The 23,033-nt window shown below is 41.0% G+C and overlaps 1 protein-coding gene across 5 annotated transcripts in view; it reads left to right on the forward strand.

The window, feature by feature from the left end:
* The window catches only part of EXOC6B (exocyst complex component 6B), a 1,013,473-nt gene that overhangs the window by 550,898 nt on the left and 439,542 nt on the right, over positions 1 to 23,033 (forward strand). For 4 of the 5 annotated variants that reach the window (XM_030190960.1, XM_030190961.1, XM_030190962.1 and 1 more), the window contains exon 15: positions 21 to 130. In XM_030190960.1, the coding sequence (XP_030046820.1) occupies positions 21 to 130 (110 nt within the window). The remainder of the gene's footprint in view (positions 1 to 20; positions 131 to 23,033) is intronic. The other variant, XM_030190965.1, reaches the window with a different exon arrangement.

A 23,033-nucleotide genomic window follows, 5' to 3' on the forward strand; every position in this document is an offset into this window, starting at 1 on the left:
TTTGTTTCTATACTTTGCAGCAGTCATTTCCAAAGAAGTTCCCTTTTTCCGAGTTTGTGCCTAAAGTATATAATCAGATTAAAGAATTTATTTATGCCTGCCTTAAGTTTTCAGAAGATCTTCATCTCAGGTAAAGTATCAAAATTATTACCTTCCAGTTGCAAACACCCAGTCCCTTCCTAAATTCTTACAAACTGCTGTACAGCATGCTTATTGTAATGATTGAGCCTCCATTTTTGCCTTTTCTTATTCACTTTCTCTAAAATATATGTATTAACTTAAAAATGTGAGTTCAAATCTGTAGTAACAAAAGCTGTAATTGCTGGTAAGAGTTATGGATTACAGATGAACACAGTTCAACAGAGCACTGTATAGAATTTATTACATATTTATAAATGAGTACAATTTAGGGCATACACTTATTGTAGGTATCAATGTTCATGGTGTTAATGAAGTGTCTGTATATAGTTAACAGTTCAAGTGACTTCATTCAGGCTTCTGTCTTCAGATATTTATTCCCGGGATTTTTGTATTAGGTTGTTTTAATTCTCTATTCTGTAGGTGTAGATCTGTGAAACACTACACAGCCTCTAGTGGGGTTAAAGTATCTAGTGTAAGACAGGAATAGTTGTGGCCTGTCATTTACCTACTTTTTAGTTCAAAACTTATGAACCTATTAGAAGTAGAACCAGGTCCTACAGCTACAACTTTATTGGGTGAAAAAGGCAAGTTCTTTATGTGGGAAAGCGTGGTACAAAGCTTGTGTGGCATTCATGATGCAGCCTGTTTCTTCCCAGTGTCTGCACAGATAACACCATCAATGCTCTTGTATTTTATGTTTATGTGTTTATTGGTACTAGCTGCTTATGTGTTATGTTTTTGCTTATATAATTTGATCTATGTTGTAAACTACTCTGTATTCGTGGAATCGGGTGAAAAGTGATACAGATATAAATTGGCCAAGTCACTCTGTTAATGAGTATTAACATTTGCTATAGTCACTTCCAAGTTTCTCAGATTCAAGCAAGCAAAATGAAAACAAATAAATGCAAATAACAGTGATGTGCTAAAGAACCATTAGAGATGTACATGTGATATCTTAAATGTATGTGGTGGTAACTATTGTGTCTTGAAATAGTTTATCCAGGTAGATTGCGACACTGAGCTAGATTAGTTGAGATAATTATGAGGGGTGGGGAATGGCATATGCTGTAAATGATTGAAGTGAAATATTATTTTTTGAAAAGTCAGCCTGCTTTCAGACCTTGCTTATGGCTAAAGTTAGTTCAGTTTTATGGAAATGCAAGTTATTCCTGATCCTTTAAGCAGGTCACTCTCTGAGGGAATCAGAAGCAAGAATGTTGTTTTTGAGCCAGAACAGCAATTGCTTAATTGTTTAGGGACTGAAGGAAAATGGAGTCTCATACCACACCTTAGTTTCCTTGTGTTGGAAGAGTTATTAAAATTCTTTCAAGCATGGCATTTTCTGCCCCTTTATTTTGTACAGGGTCTTTGGGGTGTTTTTTTTTTTCCTAAATATTTCTTTGCAACCCCTCTTGACACTTTCTGTGTTTCACACTGACAGGTTGAATTAATTTTCATGAGCAGGTTTGCCCGTTAAGCCAGCAGCTAGTTTTCTGCCTCTCCTCCACCCTCTGCCCGCTGTTGTGTCCTAGAGCGATGTGGGTCAGACTGTCCATCATAGGTGGCTGTAAAGGCAGACGTGCTATTAAGGACTATGGGACCTTGCATGTCAGTCATACAAGCAATTCTCAAGCATTTTACAATTTCTGTTCCTAAGAAAACAGCCCTGTGGCACATATCTTGACTTGGGTGCATGTGTGTGTGCACATGCAGAGACAGGCTAACTTGGCACATTGATGAACTTCTGTATCTTTTCAGAGCTCTAATATTATTTTGTTCAGGCATAATGCTTCTACATCTTGTGAAGGTCATGAGCCTGAAAAACAAATAAACAAGGGAAAATAATAAAACAAATTCCTAAATTTGGCTTCTAAGTTTGGAGGCTGTTTTCAACAAATTTGGGTGCCTAAATGAGTTGCCTAAAACTGAGTGTTCTAAGTTTATGCCTGTTATTGAGCTTATGAATTTAATTTTTTTAAGGGGCCTTTTTACTAAAATGTTGTAATATCTGGTCTTTGTAAAGTGGGAGTTTCCTGCATGCTAAGTCCAGATTAACATAGCAGTATTAAGACGTTTTATGTATGTGTATATATATATATATAATAATATATATATATATTATATATAATATATATTATATATATATATATTTGCAGGTCATTAGCTCACAGAACTTCTAAAAAAGTAAAATGGGAGCACTTGCCGCTTCTTATATAGGAGACGCTAAGTGCTCCTGCATTAAGTCTGCGTTACCCAGTTAGTGCTTGCTAATCAGAACTCACTAACTAGATGATGCTTCCCCTTCAAAAAAAATCTTTTCTTTTAAAAATCACAAGCAGTTAATGGAAAAGGGAAAGTTACTGCAAAACGCTTCAGTTTGTGATAAGCATTTTCTTGTGCGTTGAACACTCATTAGAACTTTAATGCCCTTTAGTAAAAGAGCCCTTATGTTAGGTATCTAGCACTGGAAATCAGCACTGAGCACATTAACTGTGTTCCCTCAACCTCCTTCTTTCCTTGCCCTCATCTATATTTGTAATTTGTTTGATCTGACAACTAACTCTTCAGTTAGACACACAGGACCATGTGTGTATTAGCCTGCATGTGAATACCCTTCATCTACAACCATGCTTAATGATTTTTATGCATACAGAATATGAGTCCTCTTAGATTCAATACTCAAGGAATCTATTGTTTCACCTATAAGGTAGACACCTCTTTGGCTTGAAGTGCTCTTTGTTCTTAGGTTGATTATCACTTTATTAGTTAATGATATATAAATAAGTCTTCCATTCTCCCTTCTCCTTGTTGGACTGAAGGTTAACACATCAGTAATGCAAGAGCATTTTTTATTCTCTCTTGTTCTGTTTCGCCTTTCCTTTAACTCCAAGGATGATTTATTTGTTTTTAAATAGCTGTGGCCCTTGCTTTTTGGTTTAAAAGCTCCTTATCTGAAGTGACCCTTCTCAGCCATTTAAGCTGTGTTTCCAGGTTCAAGTGAATTAGAAGATAATGAGCACAGCCATCCATTAATTATTAACATTGCAATCCTTGATTTATTTTTATTTATTTATTTGTTATATTTGTATCCCACATTTTCCCACCTATTTGTAGCTCAATGTGGCTTGCATAGTACTGGAGAGGCATTTGGAGACTCCGGTGTAAACAATACAAAGTGATGGTTGTGGTAAGATAAAGTTCATGTGGCACAGTCACATTAGGGAATCGTACAACGGAAGAGTTGTGTTATGTCCATTACGTACTTTAATTTTGTTGTGTTGCAGAGATCAGGTATTTATGTTGATTTATACCTTTTTAAACAGGTTAGTTTTTAGTTTTTTTCCAGAAGTTTAGGTGGTCGTACGTAGTTTTCAAGGCTTTGGTAATGTGTTCCACAGTTGTGTGCTTATGTAGGAGAGACTTGATGTGTAAGTTGATTTGTATTTGAGTCCTTTGCAGCTTGGATAGTGCAGATTTAGGTACGTTTGTGTTGATTCAGATGTGTTTCTAGTTGGTAGTCCGATTAAGTCTGTCATGTATCCCGGGGCTTCACCGTAGATAATTTTGTGAACCAGAGTGCATATTTTGAAAGCAATGCTTTCTTTGATTGGGAGCCAGTGTAGTTTTTCGCGGAGGGGTTTTGTGCTTTTAAATCGTGTTTTTCCGGCCTAGCTGCCATGTTTTGAGCGGTCTGAAGTTTCTTTAATGTTTGTTCTTTGCATCCCGCATAAATTCCATTGCAGTAGTCTATATGGCTTAGTACCATAGATTGTATCAGGTTGTGAAATCTTTCCCTCGGGAAGAATTGTTTCACGCGTTTGAGTATCCACATTGAATGGAACATCATTAGATTGAAGAGGATCGGTGATAGCGGTGATCCTTGTGTCTGCTTTCCATGGTGATGATATGTTTGAGTTTGATTTTACTTGATATGTTCTTGTGGTTAGGAAACCCTTGATCCAGCTAAGTACGTTTCCACCAATCCCGAACTTATCTAGTAATCTTATGAATATATTGTGTTTTACCATGTCAAATGCACTAGATATGTCGAATTGGAGGAGGAGGATGTTTTTGCCTATTGCTATTTCCTGCTTAAATTTGGCTAGGAGAGTGAGTAGTACTGTTTCTGTGCTGTGGAGGTGCTAAAACCTGACTGTGATTCGTGTAATGTTGAGAATTTGTTTATATAATCTGTAAGTTGTTTGGCTACCATGCTTTCCATCAGTTTGACTGACAATGGGATGGATGCTACTGGACGGTAGTTAGTGATTTCATTTGTTTTTTTCTTGGTGTCTTTTGGTATCGGGGTGAGTAGGATATTGCCATTTTCCTTAGGGAAGAGACCTTGCTGTAGCATGTAATTTAGGTGGGATGTGAGGTCTACTATGAATCGGTCAGGGGCGGATTTCATTAGGTAGTTGGGGCAGGTATCTAGTTTACAGTGAGTTGGAGAACCTGCTGATCGCCCGTGCAACTGTTTCGATGGTGAGAAGGGCAGGATTTGACCAGGTTCGGTCAGCCAGGTATTCTCCAGTGGTTATTCCTTTTATCTGTCACATTCTCAACCTCTCACTTTCCACTGCGACTGTCCCTGCTGCCTTTAAACATGCTGTGGTCACACCTCTCCTTAAGAAGCCTTCACTCGACCCTACTTGTCCCTCTAATTACCGACCCATCTCCCTCCTTCCTTTTCTCTCCAAATTACTTGAGCGTTCTGTTCACCGCCGCTGCCTTGATTTTCTCTCCTCACATGCTATTCTTGACCCACTACAATCTGGTTTTCGCCCTCTCCGCTCAACCGAAACTGCGCTTACTAAAGTCTCCAATGACCCATTACTGGCTAAATCCAGAGGTCAATATTCCATCCTCATTCTTCTTGATCTTTCTGCTGCTTTTGACACTGTCGATCACAGCATACTTCTCGATACCCTGTCCTCACTTGGATTCCAGGGCTCTGTCCTTTCCTGGTCTCTTCCTACCTCTCCCTCCGCACCTTCAGTGTCACTCTGGTGGATCCTCTTCTACTTCTATCCCTCTGCCTGTCGGCGTACCTCAGGGTTCTGTTCTTGGTCCCCTCCTCTTTTCTATCTACACTTCTTCCCTTGGTTCATTAATCTCATCCCATGGCTTTTCCTACCATCTCTATACTGATGACTCCCAAATCTACCTTTCTACCCCTGATATCTCACCTTGCATCCAAATCAAAGTTTCAGCGTGCTTGTCTGACATTGCTGTCTGGATGTCTCAACGCCACCTGAAATTAAATATGACCAAAACCGAGCTTCTCATTTTCCCCCCCAACCCACCTCCCCGCTCCCCCCGTTTTCTATTTCTGTGATGGCTCTCTCATTCTCCCTGTCTCCTCAGCTCGAAACCTTGGGGTCATCTTTGACTCTTCTCTCTCCTTCTCTACTCATATCCAGCAGATTGCCAAGACCTGTCGTTTCTTTCTTTACAACATCCGTAAAATCCGCCCCTTTCTTTCCGAGCAATCTACCAAAACCCTCATCCACACCCTTGTCACCTCTCGTTTAGACTACTGCAATCTGCTTCTTGCTGGCCTCCCACTTAGTCACCTCTCCCCTCTCCAGTCGGTTCAAAACTCTGCTGCCCGTCTCGCTTTCCGCCAGGGTCACTTTACTCATACTACCCCTCTCTTCAAGACCCTTCACTGGCTCCCTATCCGTTTTCGCATCCTGTTCAAACTTCTTCTACTAACTTATAAATGTACTCACTCTGCTGCTCCCCAGTATCTCTCCACACTCGTCCTTCCCTACACCCCTTCCCGTGCACTCCGCTCCATGGATAAATCCTTCTTATCTGTTCCCTTCTCCACTACTGCCAACTCCAGACTTCATGCCTTCTGTCTCGCTGCACCCTACGCCTGGAATAAACTTCCTGAGCCCCTACGTCTTGCCTCATCCTTGGCCACCTTTAAAATCTAGACTGAAAGCCCCCTCTTTAACATTGCTTTGACTCGTAACCACTTGTAACCACTTGCCTCCACCTACCCTCCTCTCTTCCTTCCCGTTCACATTAATTGAATTCATTTGCTTACTTTTATTTTTTTTTTTTAAATGTCTATTAGATTGTAAGCTCTTTGAGCAGGGACTGTCTTTCTTCTATGTTTGTGCAGCGCTGCGTACGCCTTGTAGCGCTATAGAAATGCTAAATAGTAGTAATAGGGTCCAACTCATTAAAGAAGTTTTCGATGTCAGTGTAGTCCTGAGGTAGCGTGTTGTGTAGGTTTTCAATTTTTTTGTTGAAATACTTAGCAAGTTTATCTGCATATGGGATGTCTGTATTCGATGTGGTGACCAGGTTGGTGGTGTCTAGGAGTTTGTTCACGATTTGGTATAATTTCTTTGTGTCTTTATAGTCTGTCCCTATTTTAGTTTTATAGTATGCTCTTTTGGCCTGTCTTATAGCGTATTTGTACTTTCTTTGTGATTGTTTCCATGTGTTGAGTGTGTGTTCATCTTTTGTATTTTTCCAAACTCGTTCGAGTTTTCTGGATTGTGTTTTTAGCTTTTTCAGTTCATCGTTGAATCATGGTATCGAGTTATGCTTACGTGAAGATCTTGTTCTTAAGGGTGCTATTTCATCTAGTATGCATTTGCATCTTTTATCCCATTCCATGAGGTAGTATGTGGAGTCTGTTTGTGCTGTCCATTCATTGTTTTATATCTGTTGCCAGAATGTTTTCGTGTCTACGTGACCTCTTGTTCTGTAGGATGTGTGTTCTTGTATTTGGTGTAATCCCTTCTTCCGCCAGTGTAGTGATAAGTTTAGTTTGTAGTGATCAGTCCAGGGTGTTCTTGTCCATTTAATATCTGTTATTATTAAGTTCTGGTCTGTTGAAAGTTTGTGTGAGATGAGATCAAGTGTGTGCCCTTTGACGTGGGTTGCTTGCATTTGTGGCCATTTGAGATCCCATAATTGGAGGAATTCCTTATATTCTCAAGCGTTGACTGAGTTTGGGTCTTCTAAGTGAAGGTTGATGTCTCCTATTACTAGTACATTTGAATTGGTTACACATGTGTTTGAAATTAAGTCCATGAAATTAGTTTGGCTTTCGTGCCAATTACCTGGAGGTCTGTAAAACAGGACACAATTCAAATGATCGCGAAGGGTTTTCTTGTGGATTCTGATTGAGGCCATTTCAAGTTGAGGTGTCATGTACTCGGCAGTGATTTTGGTGGTAAAGTGGGATTGATAGATTAGTGCTATGCCTCTGCCTCTCTTTTCCTTTCTGGTCCAATGTGTGATTTTGTATCCTGGAGGGCATAGGTCTAGGATTATGGGGTCCTTTTGGTCATGGATCCAGGTTTCATTGATGAAAAATAGGTCAAGGTCTTCTGCCAGGATCCAGTCTGTTAGTATTGCTGTTTTGTTTACTGCGGATCTGGCGTTGATGTAGTTCACTTGCATTGTTTGGAATGGGTCTTCTACGTTTGGTGTTGTGTGGACTTCTATTAGTTGTCGTTTCTTTGTTGAGGTGAGTTTGTTTGTACCCTTCTTTGCATTTTGTGGTGGTTGTCCGCATGTTGGTGGTCTTCCTTTGTTTAAGTTGTTGTCAGTTTGTTGAGGTGTGGTGTATCTGATCAATCGTTGGTGATTGTATAGTATGTGTATAATGTTACTTTCTGCAAGAGGGGTGGCTAGTGTTAAGTGGATCAGTGTTAAGGAGTAGATTATTAGGAGTTGTTTGAAGGTATTCATTTTGGTTTCTATTCACTGTGGGTTACTAATAAGACCGTGTTCTGATGACTGGATGCGTGATAAACTTTGTTCTTTGGAGTGGGGTCTGATGTTCTGCTCTTGTGTGTTATTTCAGCTTGCCTTTCAAGCTGTTGAGGTCAGGTCTGGATCAGGTTTCAGTGATAGGTTAATGAACAGAAGAGAAGGGGGAGATGAGGGAGAAGGGTGGTTCTGAGTCAGGGTCCTCCTTTAATCGGTCTCTTAGCAACTAATTGCTTCCCTCCCTCCTTGCCCAGAGAATCTTCAGGACTCCTGTTTCTAGTTTTAATCCATAATGGTGGGATTTGCTACCTAGGAGAGTTTTGAAAAGTTTGAAATACTATTATTTCATCACAAGAATGGGACAGATAAGATCTTAATTTAGTTTTATCTTTTTCTAGCTTGACATTGTAGGCTTTATTTCTCACTGTTGTTGGCCGCGAAGGTAGGCTTGTAAATCTGACGCTTGGAGATCTACAAAATCTCTTGTTATATGTATTTTTTGTCTGAGTTTTTTTTTAATTATTATTTTTATGTTTTCACCACTGGCCCATTTGTGTTGGGAAAGTAGGATATAAGACTTTTTAAATAAATAACTGCTGCTCTAAGAAAACCACATAAGCCCATACCCAGCCCAGTCTCCTCCTCGAGTTGACCAGAATTAAGAGTACATCTAGAATGACTCTCAAACCCCCTGAGAGTGACAAAAGGGGAGCCATTGTGATGCAGTTGGGCCCTTTAGATAACCTTTATGGGCCATAGAATAGTGGAGGAGGAGTATAATGTTTAGAGTAATAGGTTGAAAACCAGGGAAGCAAGAGTTCAAATCCCACTGCTGCTGCATGTGATTTTGGGCAAGTCACTTAACCCTCCATTGTCTGCTGTATCTATATATAACTCACCTTGAGCAACTACTGAAAAGGCATGAGTTAAATCTCTGGAAAAAGGTGACGTAAGTCACCAGAAACAACAAAATAAAAGAGAGGTTTTATTGAATTTTGTTAGAGCAAACATTTTGTAATAAAACAGGCCAAACTCTATCCTTTTGTGTGAAAAAAAAAATTACAGAAGTTCAAACATGTAACCTTTGCAGACTGCTTATGGACCCATGATATGAAAAATTTGCCTCTCTTAACATTTTGTATTTGTGACTTTAATCATGTTTTCCCAGAGACAGCCACAGTTTATGGACATTTACTTGACCAACCTTGGGCAAAAAAAAAACATCAAGGTAATTTAAAGTAATAAAAAATTGGAAAAATAAGTGACAATATAAAACAAAATGAGCACAAAGAGGAACAATCAAAAAAAGAAACAAGTAAATTGATAATTTAGAATAAAGTCTAACTGTGCCAACAGAATCTCCACATAAAATATCCTCTTAGTCCACCTCCCCAAAGACTACATTAAAAAAAAATCATGCCTTCCTTCCCCTCTTAAAATTGTTTGATTTTGGTGAAGGTGAAATGGAAAGGAATTTCAAAGGTAAGGATTCAAATAAGAGAATGGGGAGCCACATGTGAAGTCTAGATTAATTTTAGAATGTAGGAAGACAAATAATGATGCTTTTGAAGATAAAGGCTTCTTATAGGAGAATAGGAGGTAAGATAATCCACAGGGTTTGTTGACTGGTTGTTGTCAAGCACCAAATGTCCTAGGACTAGCACTTAAATCCAAATCCATCTCCAGAGTTAACAAACTCAAAAGCATATCTCTACATTGCTCTCTCAATAACTTTTACTGATGAAGGATAAAATAGAATTGGAACTTGGTTAATACGGACCTTGGTTAATACGAAAAGTTTTAGTGTGACTTTTAAAGTCATCTCACTGCTGAAGTGGCTGTCTGAATGTGATAATAGAATAGTACTTTTCCAGAGGGAGCTCTACTCTACTGTTCCAGCTACAGGGTACACGTCAGTATACATGGCCAATATACTGAGTAAAGTAGAGGCTTTGCATGACAGGTCTCCAATGAGAGCCAGATGCGGAGGAGTAAAGAGAGACGCCTTATGGGGGAATAAAGTGGGATGTGAGGCATTAGACTTTAAATTTGGCTGGATCTTACTTCTTTCTAGCTATGTGAGTACTAATTTTGTTGTGATGGTATGTTCAGTAGTTACTGTTTTTAAAAATTACATATTAATTTCAGTACCTCTTTCTTATTCTGTTTTTAAATCACAAAATTGCATCCACATTGTCCTTATAGTTTGTCTGCTAGTGATTTTCTCATTGTGACATTCTTGAAGTAGAACTCCCACAGTTACGTAACAATCTAAGAACTTTCATCAAGGTTAGCTGCTGATTTAAGAATGGATGAAATAATGAAACTAGTCAACTGCTTTTAACATTTTCTTCATTGGAACACTGGAAACTACTGATGTCCTAGCTGAGTATTGAGAGGTTCAAACACTTCTTTACATTGTAGTCCTAAAAGTTTTGTAGTCTTCCTTATGCAGCATTCTGCATAATGGTATTCAGATGGTTACTGATGGACCAAGCACATTCTGATGATCTATACAGTATGTTTGTTATGGTCTCAATAAACACCATTAATATCCATCTGTACATCTGTTAGATAAAACAGTGTTTATAAAATTGTAGACTCTATGAATAGCTGGATGGCTTTTAGCAGTACTATAGTGCACTTTAGTAGAGACATCCTTCATTCCTTCCAGACGTTTGGTAGTCTCTTGACCAGGCATTCTTGAAGACTGTTAGCCAAATTAGACATCTTATTGCTGTAAGTCAGAGCTTGATTTTAATCTCAGTCTCACTGAACTTGGAAGTCACTGGAGAGTAACTCTTTCTTTTTCTCATGTACTGTAGCATATAATGTCTTTCAACATTGCTTTTTCCTCCTTCCTTTGTCAAGTTAGCTATTTTTTTCTCTTGCTTAATATAAAGTGGCTATCTCTTGTTGCTTATATGAATGTAGCTAATATTTTTTCAGTTATATACATATTTCTAAAATAGCTAAAGATGAGTGCTATAAATATATGAACATGTAAGAGAAAGCCGTACTAAGTCCGGTCAAAATCAGTCAAGCCCAGTATCCTATCTCTGACAGTAAATAGTTCGTGTCACAAATACATCACAGATCGCAGAAAGTAGACACATTTCTTATAGCTCATTTTCAGGCATAAGCAGTAGTTCTTCCAAGCCTTCCTGGCTAATAATTTGTTAAAGAATTTAACTCCAGGAACTTGTTCAACCCTCATTTGAACACTGCCATGATATTTGCCTTGACCAAATACTCTGGCAACAGATTCCACAGCTTAACCATATACTATGTGAAACAAGTGGGGAAAGCACCTGCAGCATGGTTCATGATATTCTTTCTATCCCCTCTGCATGTGTTTGTATGTGTCTTTCTATTGTTTGTTCTATGTATGAACAGTACATACGATGTCCATAGGGAGTAACTGGGGCGGTGGTGCTGTTTGTGGAGGTATTTTGGGTGTTGAGGTACTTTGTGAGGTGGTGAGGCTATTGCGGGGCATAGCTTATAGGGGTGGGGCAGTGACATAGGAGTGTTTTTGGTGTTGGACAGGTAGTAGGAAGATGGGATAGCTGGGCTTAGTTTTGGAGAATGGAGGAGCTTGCAGAATGATGGGGTAATTGTGGAGGTAGTATTTGGTGTGTGTTAGTTTGTGGTATAGTGCAAGAAGGAAGTAGTTGTAAGAGAGTAGTTTTTTGTGGGTGTTGCAGTTTGAAGACTAATGAGAAGTTGGGGTATTTTTGAGTGTGGGTCAGTTTGCAGGGTGATACAGCATTAGTGGGGATAGTTTTTGAGGGTGGTGTTTTGGGGGGGGGTGGAACAGTTTGCAAGCGTGGTATTACACTTGTAGTGGCAGTTTGTGGATGGTGGCAGTTTTGGAGAGTAGTTTTAGAGGGTGGGGCAGGTTGTATAGGGGGTGTTTTTTGGGGTGGGAACAGTTTCAGAGATTGGGAGAATACAGAATAAGGAGAGGCAGTTTGAAAAGAGCAATTCCTTAACTGCGGTGTTTCACTGTATGCAAGTTTCTATGCCAGATAATCTGGTTTGGGCATTTTGGAGGGGAGGGAGGAGAAAAATATTGTCAAGTTGTTTTCATTCTGCTGGTTGTTAGTTTCAAGGACTGTGGTTCTTAATATTTTACTGATATTTGAAAGGTTAAACAACTTCCCCTATTTACTCCATTCATGATTTAAAATCATAGTAACATATTAAATGATGGAACATAAAGACCTGTCCATCCAGTCTGCCCAACATTCACATTGATTATCAAATCACTATTGACCAAGATTCAATATTTATTTATTTAAGTTAATTTATATACCGTATCTTATTGCAACTGCAAAACAGAACGTTTACATATGTTTAAAAACAATTAGTGTATACAAATAAACAAACATAGGATTCCATTCATGACAGGAAAGCAACAGCAAACCAGAATAAACTACATAATAAAATAACAGAGTTATAACATTTATATTCGCTAAGTTCCACTTTACAATTGTTTTCCCTTCCCTACTGAGATATATAGCACCTGCACTCATAACATACAATATTAGTGTGGTATAAAAGACATTTACTTTATCCTGATCCATCCTTGCCCATTTTAAAGGCTCAGCCTGTAAAACAAAGTACAGCCCTGCAACCGGCCCTATTCCCAACTACTAGTACTGTTACTACTACTTGTCATTTCTATTAGATGTACACAGTGCTGTACACTAAACACGTAACAGACAGTCGCTGTTTGACAGAGTTTACAATCTAATCAAGACAGACAAACGAGAGAAATAAGGGATTAGGGAATTACTTATGCTGGGAATGATTAAAACAGACATGGGTACTGAACATGCGAATATGTTAGGAGTTAAAAGCAGCCACAAAAAGGTGAGCTTATGCCTAGATTTGAATATGGCAAGAGATGGAGCTTGACGTACCAACTCAAGAAGTCAGAATGGCAAACGGTGTAGTAAAATGAAAGGAACAGAGTCTGGAGTTGGCAGTAGAGAAGAAGGGTACAGATAAAAGAGATTACCTAATGAACGGAGTTCCCAAAGAGATACTGAGAAGCTACAGAATGAATGCACTTGTAAGTCAATAAGAGGAGTTTGAACTGCATGCAGAAATAGATAGGGAGCCAATGAAGTGACTTGAGATGCCGTTCTCCAGTAGCGGATAATTTGGGAGATTTCTCAATTGATATATATGCAGTTCATTTGGTTGAGTACATGTTTTTATGTACTTCACGATAGGACTCCTGAGGAAGGCTTAAGTTGCGTGCGCAAATCCAGGGAGCATGGGCGAGTGATGGGCATTTCTAAAATCTATGTACGATTATAGAATACACCCAGTCTGCGCATAATTATGGCATTGGCATTTACACCAGTTTTATTGGGCGTAACTGCCTGTAATTAAATTTAGTTGTGGCGAGGACGCTTGGCTTATTCTATAAACCACGTGGAAATTTAGGTTTATTCTATAAAGACGTCTACATTACGTATACTTTATAGAATACGTTAGGCATATTTTGTTTCAGTGCCAATTTTTATATGTGGACATATGAAATCTAGTCCATAATGTATGAAAACATCTCAAGATCACTGTCTGTATTATAGACGATGCCCAGCATTTTGCTTTGCTGCATCATGAAATCCTAGACCTTAATACTGGTGTTTGTCAACAGTAATGAATGAGCACAGGAAACCAGTATTAAGAGCTGAGATGTTTCCCTCATTCAGTCATGCGAAATGCTAGCCACTGTTGAAAATTGGTCTATTTTTCTATGATACCAAGCAGCAGCAATTTTTTCATACATAAATGTGTTTGTTTGTTTTTAATGACTGGATTTGAATTAAGCACCTTAGAAGGAAATGGTGCTATGAATTTGAATCTCTGAGGCTTTCTCGTTTCTTTGATGTATGATTGAAGTGTATATGCCCTTCTTTATTTTATATAGTTATAAGGGTTAAATGAGAAGTAATGCCTCCACCTCCATAAATTCACGGTGGCAGCACTGCATGTGTTCACTTGTTCGTTGAAATCTCTTCCTTCACCACAGTTGGTGAGACTGTCTGTGTGAAGAGACTATTTGGCTGATGTTTGTGAAATGGAACCATGCATGAACACTCATTGTGATTTAAGCAGCATGCAGGATAGAATTTCTGGCTTTGAAGGAATCCCTCCAGTTGAAATTCCCACTATATGCAGGTTGTTTATGGTGATGACTGTGTTAATGTGAGTACTTTACAATGCGGGGCCAAAAATATAAATATGGACTCAGGGAGGCCCTCATGGTCAAAAACAAATGCCGGCGCTAGAGGCTGTTAGTGCCATACTAGCGCCGGCGTTTGCTACTGCCCCATGATTAGAGCCCTCGAGCGCGTGAAACAACGTACTCGAGGGCTCTTTGCGCAAGTAGCATGCAAATGCATGCTAAACAGGGTTCAGCGCATTCATCCCCAATGATCAGTGACCAGCGCGCCAAAATTTGGGTCGCTGGCAGCGGCAAACCCTAACGCCAGCTCCAAGCTGGCGTTAGGGTTTGCAGATCATTGGGGAGGAATGGTGAGCCTTGTCCAGCATGCAGTTGCTGGGATGCGCTGGGCAGGGCTACAGACCATGTAAGGGAGCCTTACATGGTCTGTAGCCCTGCCCAGCGCATCCCAGGATGCACTGGGCGGGGCTGGGGCGCCGCCATTTTGCAGCGGCGTCAACCCAAGGAAGAGGAGGGGGCAGGCTGTGTCCCTCCTCAACTAAGGTAGGGGGGCCAGGAGGGGGTTGTCCTTTACGCTGGACCACAGGGATTGGTCAGACAACACTGGTGGGGGGTGGGGGGCTGGAGGTCCGCTGGACCTCCACCCCCCCCCCCCCCCGGTCACTCGCTGGGTGGGAGGGGGTTTGGCCTGTGGCCACTAGACCACCAGGGACCATTTTCTGGGGTTTGGGGGGCTGGAGACCCACCGGATCTCCAACCCTCCCTGAACCTGGGGGTGTGGGGTGGGATTGTCGTCCGCCGAACCTCCAGCCCCCGTTGCTCGGGACAGGGGTAGTCAGGGCCTGGTGGTCCATGGACCTCCAGCCCTGTGTTTGACAGGTTTGGGCTTTTGACAGTATCCGATCGGATACTGGGGAATAGAATACAGACCGGTGGCACCAAAATTACCCAAGTTACGTGATATATGAAAGTTTATTTCACCGCATATATGGCGTATACATCAGCCTCTACCTTATTGTATTGTTAAAGGTGTGTATACAAGTATTTCATGAATAAGATCATGGGAGTTTTTTTGTGAAGACTAGTGATTGAAGAGGAGTTCTCTAAATCTTGAAAGGTGTTCCTTAAAGAGATATCTCCATGGTTTCTGAAGTCTTTTTTTTTCTCCACATTTTTTCATGAATATACGTGAATTAACACCTTCAATACAGGGTTTCATTTAGTAGAATTGTGGAGTAATTATTTTGATATATATTCTACTTATTCCTTAAATGTATATTAGTGATTTCATTACCCCAATATTGACTGGATAAAGTTACACACCAGGGAGTTTCTAGGGAGGTAAAATTCTTAGATGTGATAAATGACTGCTTCTTGGAGCAGTGGCGTAGCCAGACTGCCAATTTTGGATGGGCCTGAACCTAAAGTGGGTGGGCACAAATTTTTCTCTCTACCCCCCTCCCCCAGCAACCTTTAGTCACACTAATTAGATGCATTTGTCACACAAGGGTAAAGTGCTGCTTTTCAGTGCATCAGGTTTCAGAAAATAAATTTAATAGCCTAACATCCTTTTCAATGAGCTTTCAGAGGCCAAAACCTCCTGCCTCAGGTCAGTATAATGCTGCTATGGTATCCTCTCCTGACCTGAGGAAGGAAGTATTGGTCTCTGAAACTTTATTAACACAGGTACCATATTACTTTATCCTAAATTAAAAATAAAATTATTTTACCTTTGTTGTATGACCATTTACTTTTTCTCATTGTGTTGCTCCCAGTCTCTAGATTCTGCTTTCTTTCATTTTCGCTTAACTCTTCTGCTGGGGTTTCCTGGACACTTGTCATTTTTCTCTCCTTTTTCTTTGCTTTCTTCAATATTTTTCTGCTTCTCTCTCTCTCTGTTCAGATTTAATTCATTCTTACTATCCATTCTTTAATTTCCTTCTTTTTACTTCATCTACCTATGGCTTTTCATCTTTTTCTCACCCTTGTTCTCCCCATGCCCTTTCCTCTTATTCTCCAGTCTTTCACTACTCCCCTTTTCTATCCAGCAGCTCCCTCTTTCTTTCTCTCTCCTTCCATCCAGTGTCTCCTCTTTCTTTCTTTCTTTCTTTCTCCCTCCCTACCCTTCCATCCTGCGTCTTCCCCATCCTTCCACCCATCTCCCTCTCTCCTGATCCTTCTATCTAATGTCTCTCTCCCCCTCCTTCTATCCAGTGACTCTCTAGCTCTCTATCCTTTTCTGTTCAGTGTCCCTTCTCTCTCCACATCTTTCCAGTCTCTCCCTTTCTCTCTGCATCCTTTCATCCATCTCCCCTCTTTCTCTCCCCATCCTTCCATCCAATGTTTTTTCTCTCCCTATCCTTCCATCTGTTTTCCCTCTTTCTCTCCCCATCCTTCCGTTTTCCCTTTCTCTCCCATCCTTCCATCTGTTTTCCCCTCTTTCTCTCCCCATCCTTCCATCCATCTACCCCTCCCGATTCTTCTATTCAGTGTCTCTCTCTCTCTCTCTCTACCCTTTTACATTCATCATTTCCCCCCTCTTTCTCCCCATCCTTCAATGTGTCTTCTGTTTCTCTCCCTACCCTTCCTTCCAGCGTCTTCCCTCTTTCTGATCTCAGCCAGGATCCCCCCCTTTCTCCCCATCCTTATCACCAGTAGCTTCTCTCTTTCTCCAGCCCTTCTCAATCTCCCCTCCTTCTCACCCCTCTCTCTTTACCTCCTGCCTCCCGCTCCATCTCCCCTCCTTCTCTCCCGAGTCCCCACTTTCTCTCTCTTACTTCCTGCCTCCTGCTCCTCCCTCCAATCTTCGTTTCTTGGCCACTGCTGCAAGTAGCCGCTACAAAAAAAAAAAGAGCTAAACAAAGCAAAAATGTTTTTAAAAAGTAAGAGGGCCGAGTGAGTGCGCATACTGGGAGTGAATGAGTAAATTAATGGAGAGATGACAAGTGAGTCAGTAGACACTAGGGATTTGATTTGCAGAGGGTGGCTGAGTAAGTGAATGGGGGATTATGAGTGGATGGGTGGGCTAAAAGTGGCAAGAAGACTGAGTAAATGGATGGGAATTCTAAGTGACAGAGAGATGAGTGAGTTAATGGATAGGATTGAATGACAGGGGATTGGGTGAGTATAGGAAAAGCTGAATGTACTGGACAGTGTGAGTGAATATGGGGAGAGTAGTGATTCAACATTGCTAGAGGGAGGGTTTGAGTGTTTGGTGAGATTTGTTATCCCCTCTTCCCTTTCTTCCTCTAGACAGCGCTCCCAGTCTCTCCTCAACAGGCAGCCTATACTCCCCTGTGGCCATATTGCTCACATCTTCTAGACTATTCTGGGCTCTCTTCTTGTTAATTCTGCAAGCATGGACTCCCTGCTTGCAGTGTGACTCACACTTTTGCTGTTGCCTGCAGTGCAGCTATTTTTTCCCAAGAGTCTCAGTCTGATGATGGCGACGAGCCGTTTGCTTCCCCTCAGCCCGCCCAGCAGCGATTCCGGTCACAGGCTCGGCTTTGGCTCGCACACGCTGCCTGCCCGCTGCACGCTCAATCTCCTTGCAGCTCCTAAGCGGCAGCGCGAACCCGGAAGTCTCTGGCTTCCGGGTTCGCGCTGCCGCTTAGGAGCTGCAAGGAGATTGTTGAGCGGCAGCGTGTGTGAGCCGAAGCTGAGCCTGCGACCGGAATCGCTGCTCGGCGGGCCTGCAAGGAGGGTGAGGGAAGATGGGGTGAACCGTGAAAGCTGCTGCAACGCCATGGGGAAGGGAACCACCGGAATCGCTCTGCTGCTGGGCGGGCCTGACCCCAAATTGGGTGGGCCCAGGCCCCACCTGGGCCCACCTGTGGCTACGCCCCTGTCTTGGAGTACTGGTCCAAGAACTGACGAGGGGAAGCTGTTTTAGATCTAGTCCTTAGTGGAATGCAGGTCATGGTATGAGAGGTAATGGTGTTGGGGTCCGCTGGGAAACATTGATCATAACATGATCAAATTTGAGCTGATATCTGGTGTCACTAAGGAAATCTGCTGTAGCGTCTGACAAAATGAGGAACATGGTTAAAAAAGAAGCTAAAAGGATCAGCCACAAAGGTTAGAACTTTAAATCAGGCATGGATGTTGTTAAAAATATCAACATGGAAGTTCAGACCAGATGTGTTCCACGTATTAACAAAGGTGGAAAGAAGAGCAAACGACAGCCAGCATGGTTAAAATGTGAAGTGAAAGAGGCTATTAGAGCCAAAAGAACATCCTTCAAAGAATGGAAAAAGGAACTGAATAAAGAAAATAAGAAACAACATAAACCCTGTTAAGCTAGATGCAAAGCATTGATAAAGAAGGCTAAAAGAGAACTTGGCGTGGAGACGAAAACTGATAGTACACCTTTTTCAGGTACATCAGAAGCAGAAAGCCTGCGAGGGAATCTGTGGGACCATTAGATCATGAAGAAGTGAAAGGGCACTTAGAGAGTGCAAGGCCATAGTGGATAGATTGAATGAGTTCTTTGCTTCGGTCTTTACAGAAGAAGATTTAGAAATCTACCTGTACTTGAAATGGTTTTCAAGGTTGATGATATGGAGGAACTGAAAGAGATCTCGGTGAATCTGGAAGATATACTGAACTAAATCGACAATTTAGAGTGATAAATCACCTGGAGCAGATGGTATACACCCCAGGTTCTGAAAGAACTCAAACATCAAATTGCTGATCTGCTGTTAGTGATCTATAGCGTGTTGTTAAAATTGTCCGTAGTGCTTGAAGATTAGAGGGTGGCCAATGTAATGCTGATTTTTAAAAAGGGTTCCGGGGTGATCCAGGATATTACAGACTGGTAAGCCTGACTTCAGTGCAGGGCGAAATAGTGGAAACTATTATAAAGAATAAAATTATGAAACTCATAGACGAACATGGCTTAATGGGACAGAGTCAGCATGAGTTCAACTAAGGGAAGTTTTGCCTCACCAATTTGCTTAATATTTTTGACGACGTGAATAAACATGTGGCTAAAGGTGAGCTAGTTGATGTAGTGTATCTAGATGCTCAGAAAACGTTTGACAAAGTTCCTTGTAGTTTATTTGGTCTTTGATATACTGCTGTTAAGAAGGCCTCTGGTCTCAGTGGTTTACAGTGAGAAGCTCCTGGGAAAATTAAAAGTCATGGAATAGGAGGCAGTGTCCTTCTGTAAATTAGGAATTGGTTATTGACAAGAAAACAGAGGGTAGGGTTAAATGGCTGTTTTTTTTCCAATGGAGGAGGGTGAATAGTGGAGTGCCTCAGGGATCTGTACTGGGACTGGTGCTATTTTACATATTTAGAAATGATCTGGAAATTGGAATGACAAGTGGGGTGACTAACTTTGTAATGACACAAAACATTTCAAAATTGTCAAAACACGTGCGGACTGTGAAAAATTGCAAGAAGACCTTAGGAAACTGGAAGACTGAGCGTCCAATTGGCAGACAAAATTTAATGTGAACAAATGCAGTGATGCACATTGAGAAGAATATTCCAAATCATAGTTACCTGATGCTAGGGCCCACCTAAGGGTCAGCACTCAAGAAAAAGCTGTAGGTGTCATTGTAGAAAATACCCTGAAATCTCAGCCCAGTGTGTGGCGGTGGCCAAAAAAGCAAACAGAATGCTAGGATTTATTAGGAAAGGGGTGCCAAATACAACAAAGAATATTGTAATGCCTCTGTTTCGCTCCATGGTGTGAGCTCACCTTGAGTATTTCATTCAGTTCTGGTTGCCGTATCTCAAAAAAGATATAGCGGAATTAGGAAAGGTTCAAAGAAAAGTGACCAAAATGATAAAGGCAATTCAAAGCTTTACATATGAGGAAAGGCTAAAGAGGTTAGGGCTCTTCTTCAGCTTTAAAAGAGATGGTTGGGGAGGGGGTGGGGGAAGATATGATTGAGGTCCACAAAATCTTGAGTGGTGTACAATGGGTAAAACTGAATTGATTTTTCACTCTTTCATAAAAGTACAAAGACACTCAATGAATTACATGGAAGCACTTTTGAAACGCAAAGGAGGAAATGCTTTTTCACTCAAAGAATAGTTAAGCTGTGGAATCATTACTAGATGATGTGGTAACAGCGGTTAGAGTATCTGAGTTTTAAAAAGGTCTGTTATTGAGATGGACATGAGGGAAGCCACTGCTTGCCCCGGGATTGGTTGCATGGAATGTAAAAAATTCTCTTCATAACTTATTTGGTTTAATAGTTTAGTTTTCTGAGAATATATCTGGGGTAGGTAGGATAAGGAGGGAAGATAGGGATCAAACATCACAACACTTTCATACCTCACATATGAACAATATGCTTTTGCAACCTTTTTTTTTGTCCCAATACTGTTTAGCTTAGCAACATTTAATCGCCATTATAGGGACAGAATTATTTTATTTTAAATACTCATACACAGAATTTGTTTGAACAAATTCCCTAGCCATCTGTCTGACAGATCTCATCGGTAAGGAGGACTTAAGAAGAGTAAGCAGTTGAAATCCACAGATTAGGTTCTCCACTGAGCATGGCTCCCCCAAGTCTTGGGGACATGTGTGGTATTCTGCCTGTACCAGCAACCTTTCCTTTGGATTGAGCCCACCGGTGCATGTGGTCGCCAAGAATTATCTGCCTAGAACTCAGAGTCTGGGGCAGAGTGCCAGATACTGGGTGAAGCCAGAAGGAAAACTGAGAGCATGAGAATCTTCATTCTCAATGAGAAACCTCAGTGGAAGAGCAAGGCTGGATTCTAACAGGGGGCTGATTTTGGATCACGGAAGCTTCCATAGAATAGAATCAAATTGGGGTATGCTGGTAGAATACAGCAAGGATTCCTAAGCACAAGGCCACACAGCAGATGTTTAAAACCAACTCAAGCAAAGAGGTCAAACAAAAATTGAATTTAAATACAAATCCACCAGGAGCCAGATGGCTCCAGGCAGGACATACTGACCTCACTGTTTAGAGTGCACCCTGGCAAAATTCCCCAAGGAACTGAACCACTTACAGGCTAGTGATGGAACCTGTTTTTCTAAAACCCTACAAACGGTATTTTTTTTTTTAAGCTTTCATACTTTTCTTTCTCTTTTTTAAGCTTTGAGCCACATAGTTTCTCAGCAGCCTGTTACTCACAGTGCTATTCACCCATCAGCAAAGACAGCTCCTGCTGTCATCTGTCTTTTGGGTCAGTAGTCCTCCTTCAGGAAAGGACAACAAGTAAAACATAAAATAACTAGTAAAAGAGGCCCGTTTCAGATAAAATGAAACGGGCACTAGCAAGGTTTTTGTCGCCACCCTTCCCTCCCTGGCCAACCCCTTCGTTGTTCTGCCATTGCTCCGCCCCCAGCGTCATGACGTTTGACGCGAGGGCGGGGCCCGGAGCGATTTCCTCCCTGCCCTCCCTCCCTGCCAACCCTTTCGTTGTTCTGCCATTGCTCCGCCCTCGAGGGTGGGGCCCGGAGTGATTTTGGTGGCTTCACCACCACGAACCTTCGAACCTTTTTAAGGAAATCAGGGCTTGGCTTCACTGACGTCATTGTCCTCAGAACGTTGAGGGTGAGTTTTATTATAGTAGATAATAAAAGCGAATGCATCTGCACTAATATCAGCTTAGATAATCTCATACACTTCCTATAAACAGTCATACAGGCCAACCACAACCTATATGGTGTAAAAATAACTACCCCTCCTAAAATAGTGGGCCCTATCCATATATATATATACAGTAAATATTAGCAATAAAAAGTTAATCTGTTATGTGAGTCCCAGCCAGTATTTAGCCAGGACAACATTAATGGAATTTTACATCACCTTCTGTCATTTCCCAACACAATCATTTAATACCCCCCAACCCCGCTCATTCCTGCTGTGGGGACTCTATTACAAAAATGGTCATGTGACATCTAGTGGTAATCTCAAAGTACTTACATATCACTCTGAATATTGACTCCTTAAAAGATAAGTAGCAGAAAGCCATACAGTTCGAGATAGAAATTGTAAAATTTGAGGGACTGTCCATGACTTCTTTGACAGGATCAATAGAAAGAAGCATACTTCCTTTTCAGTAAATAAATGGAGGCAGATTACATTTTCTGTATCTCCATGAATAACAAAAAGCCTAGCTGTGCAGAGACTAAAACTTGCCATAACGGAGGGCAGGTGTGCAATAGCCCATTACCTTCTTGGTCTCACTTAGCTGACGTGCTAAATGAGGCAGGAAAGGACAACCTACAGTGCCTTACACATAAGTGAGGCCAAACAAGTTAAAATGCTGTCCTTTGTTTCTATGTTGTGCTCTGCTTGGTAATCTCTGCCATTTGTCAGCTAAAACAGGAGAAGGAATAAAAAGGTCGTAGGGGTTTGATTTACCAGGAGCCTTTAAAGTTATTAATGCTTTTGAACCTTCCATGTCATGAGAAATGTTCTTCGCCCTCAGTCATATGTCATTTGACTCTGATAGATAAGATATGCTGCTGTTTCAGGCCTAATGTGATGCTGGTGATAGATCAAAGGAGCTAACATTTCAGAGGCTTTGCAAAAGTTTCCTCAAAAGGAAAAGATTGCACCTTTCTCCAGGGAAAGGATGCTTTGTGAATGAGCATCCCTGGTGGCAATTAAGTAGATCTGGGAAGAGGCTGCAGTCTCTGTGGCCAGGTTTTGATTATAGGATACCTTAGAACCAACTTTTGTGTTCTCAAATTAAAGCTTGTTAATTGTTCACCTTTGCTCTTGAAAAGATTTGGTTGTAGACCATTTCTTTTTTAATCAATGCAATTAGAGTGACCATCTGAAAGTTTCCTAACCATCATCTTGCGTGTTCACTTTCTAAAACAATCCAGCTTAATCTGTGCAATGAAAACATAGAAAACATTTCTACCCATTGACTCTAACACATATTTTGTAACTTATTATCCTGTAGCTCTAGTACCCATTGTATAAAATGTTTGTTCCGT

This window comes from Microcaecilia unicolor, chromosome 2, assembly GCF_901765095.1.
Source record: "Microcaecilia unicolor chromosome 2, aMicUni1.1, whole genome shotgun sequence".
NCBI lineage: Eukaryota > Metazoa > Chordata > Amphibia > Gymnophiona > Siphonopidae > Microcaecilia > Microcaecilia unicolor.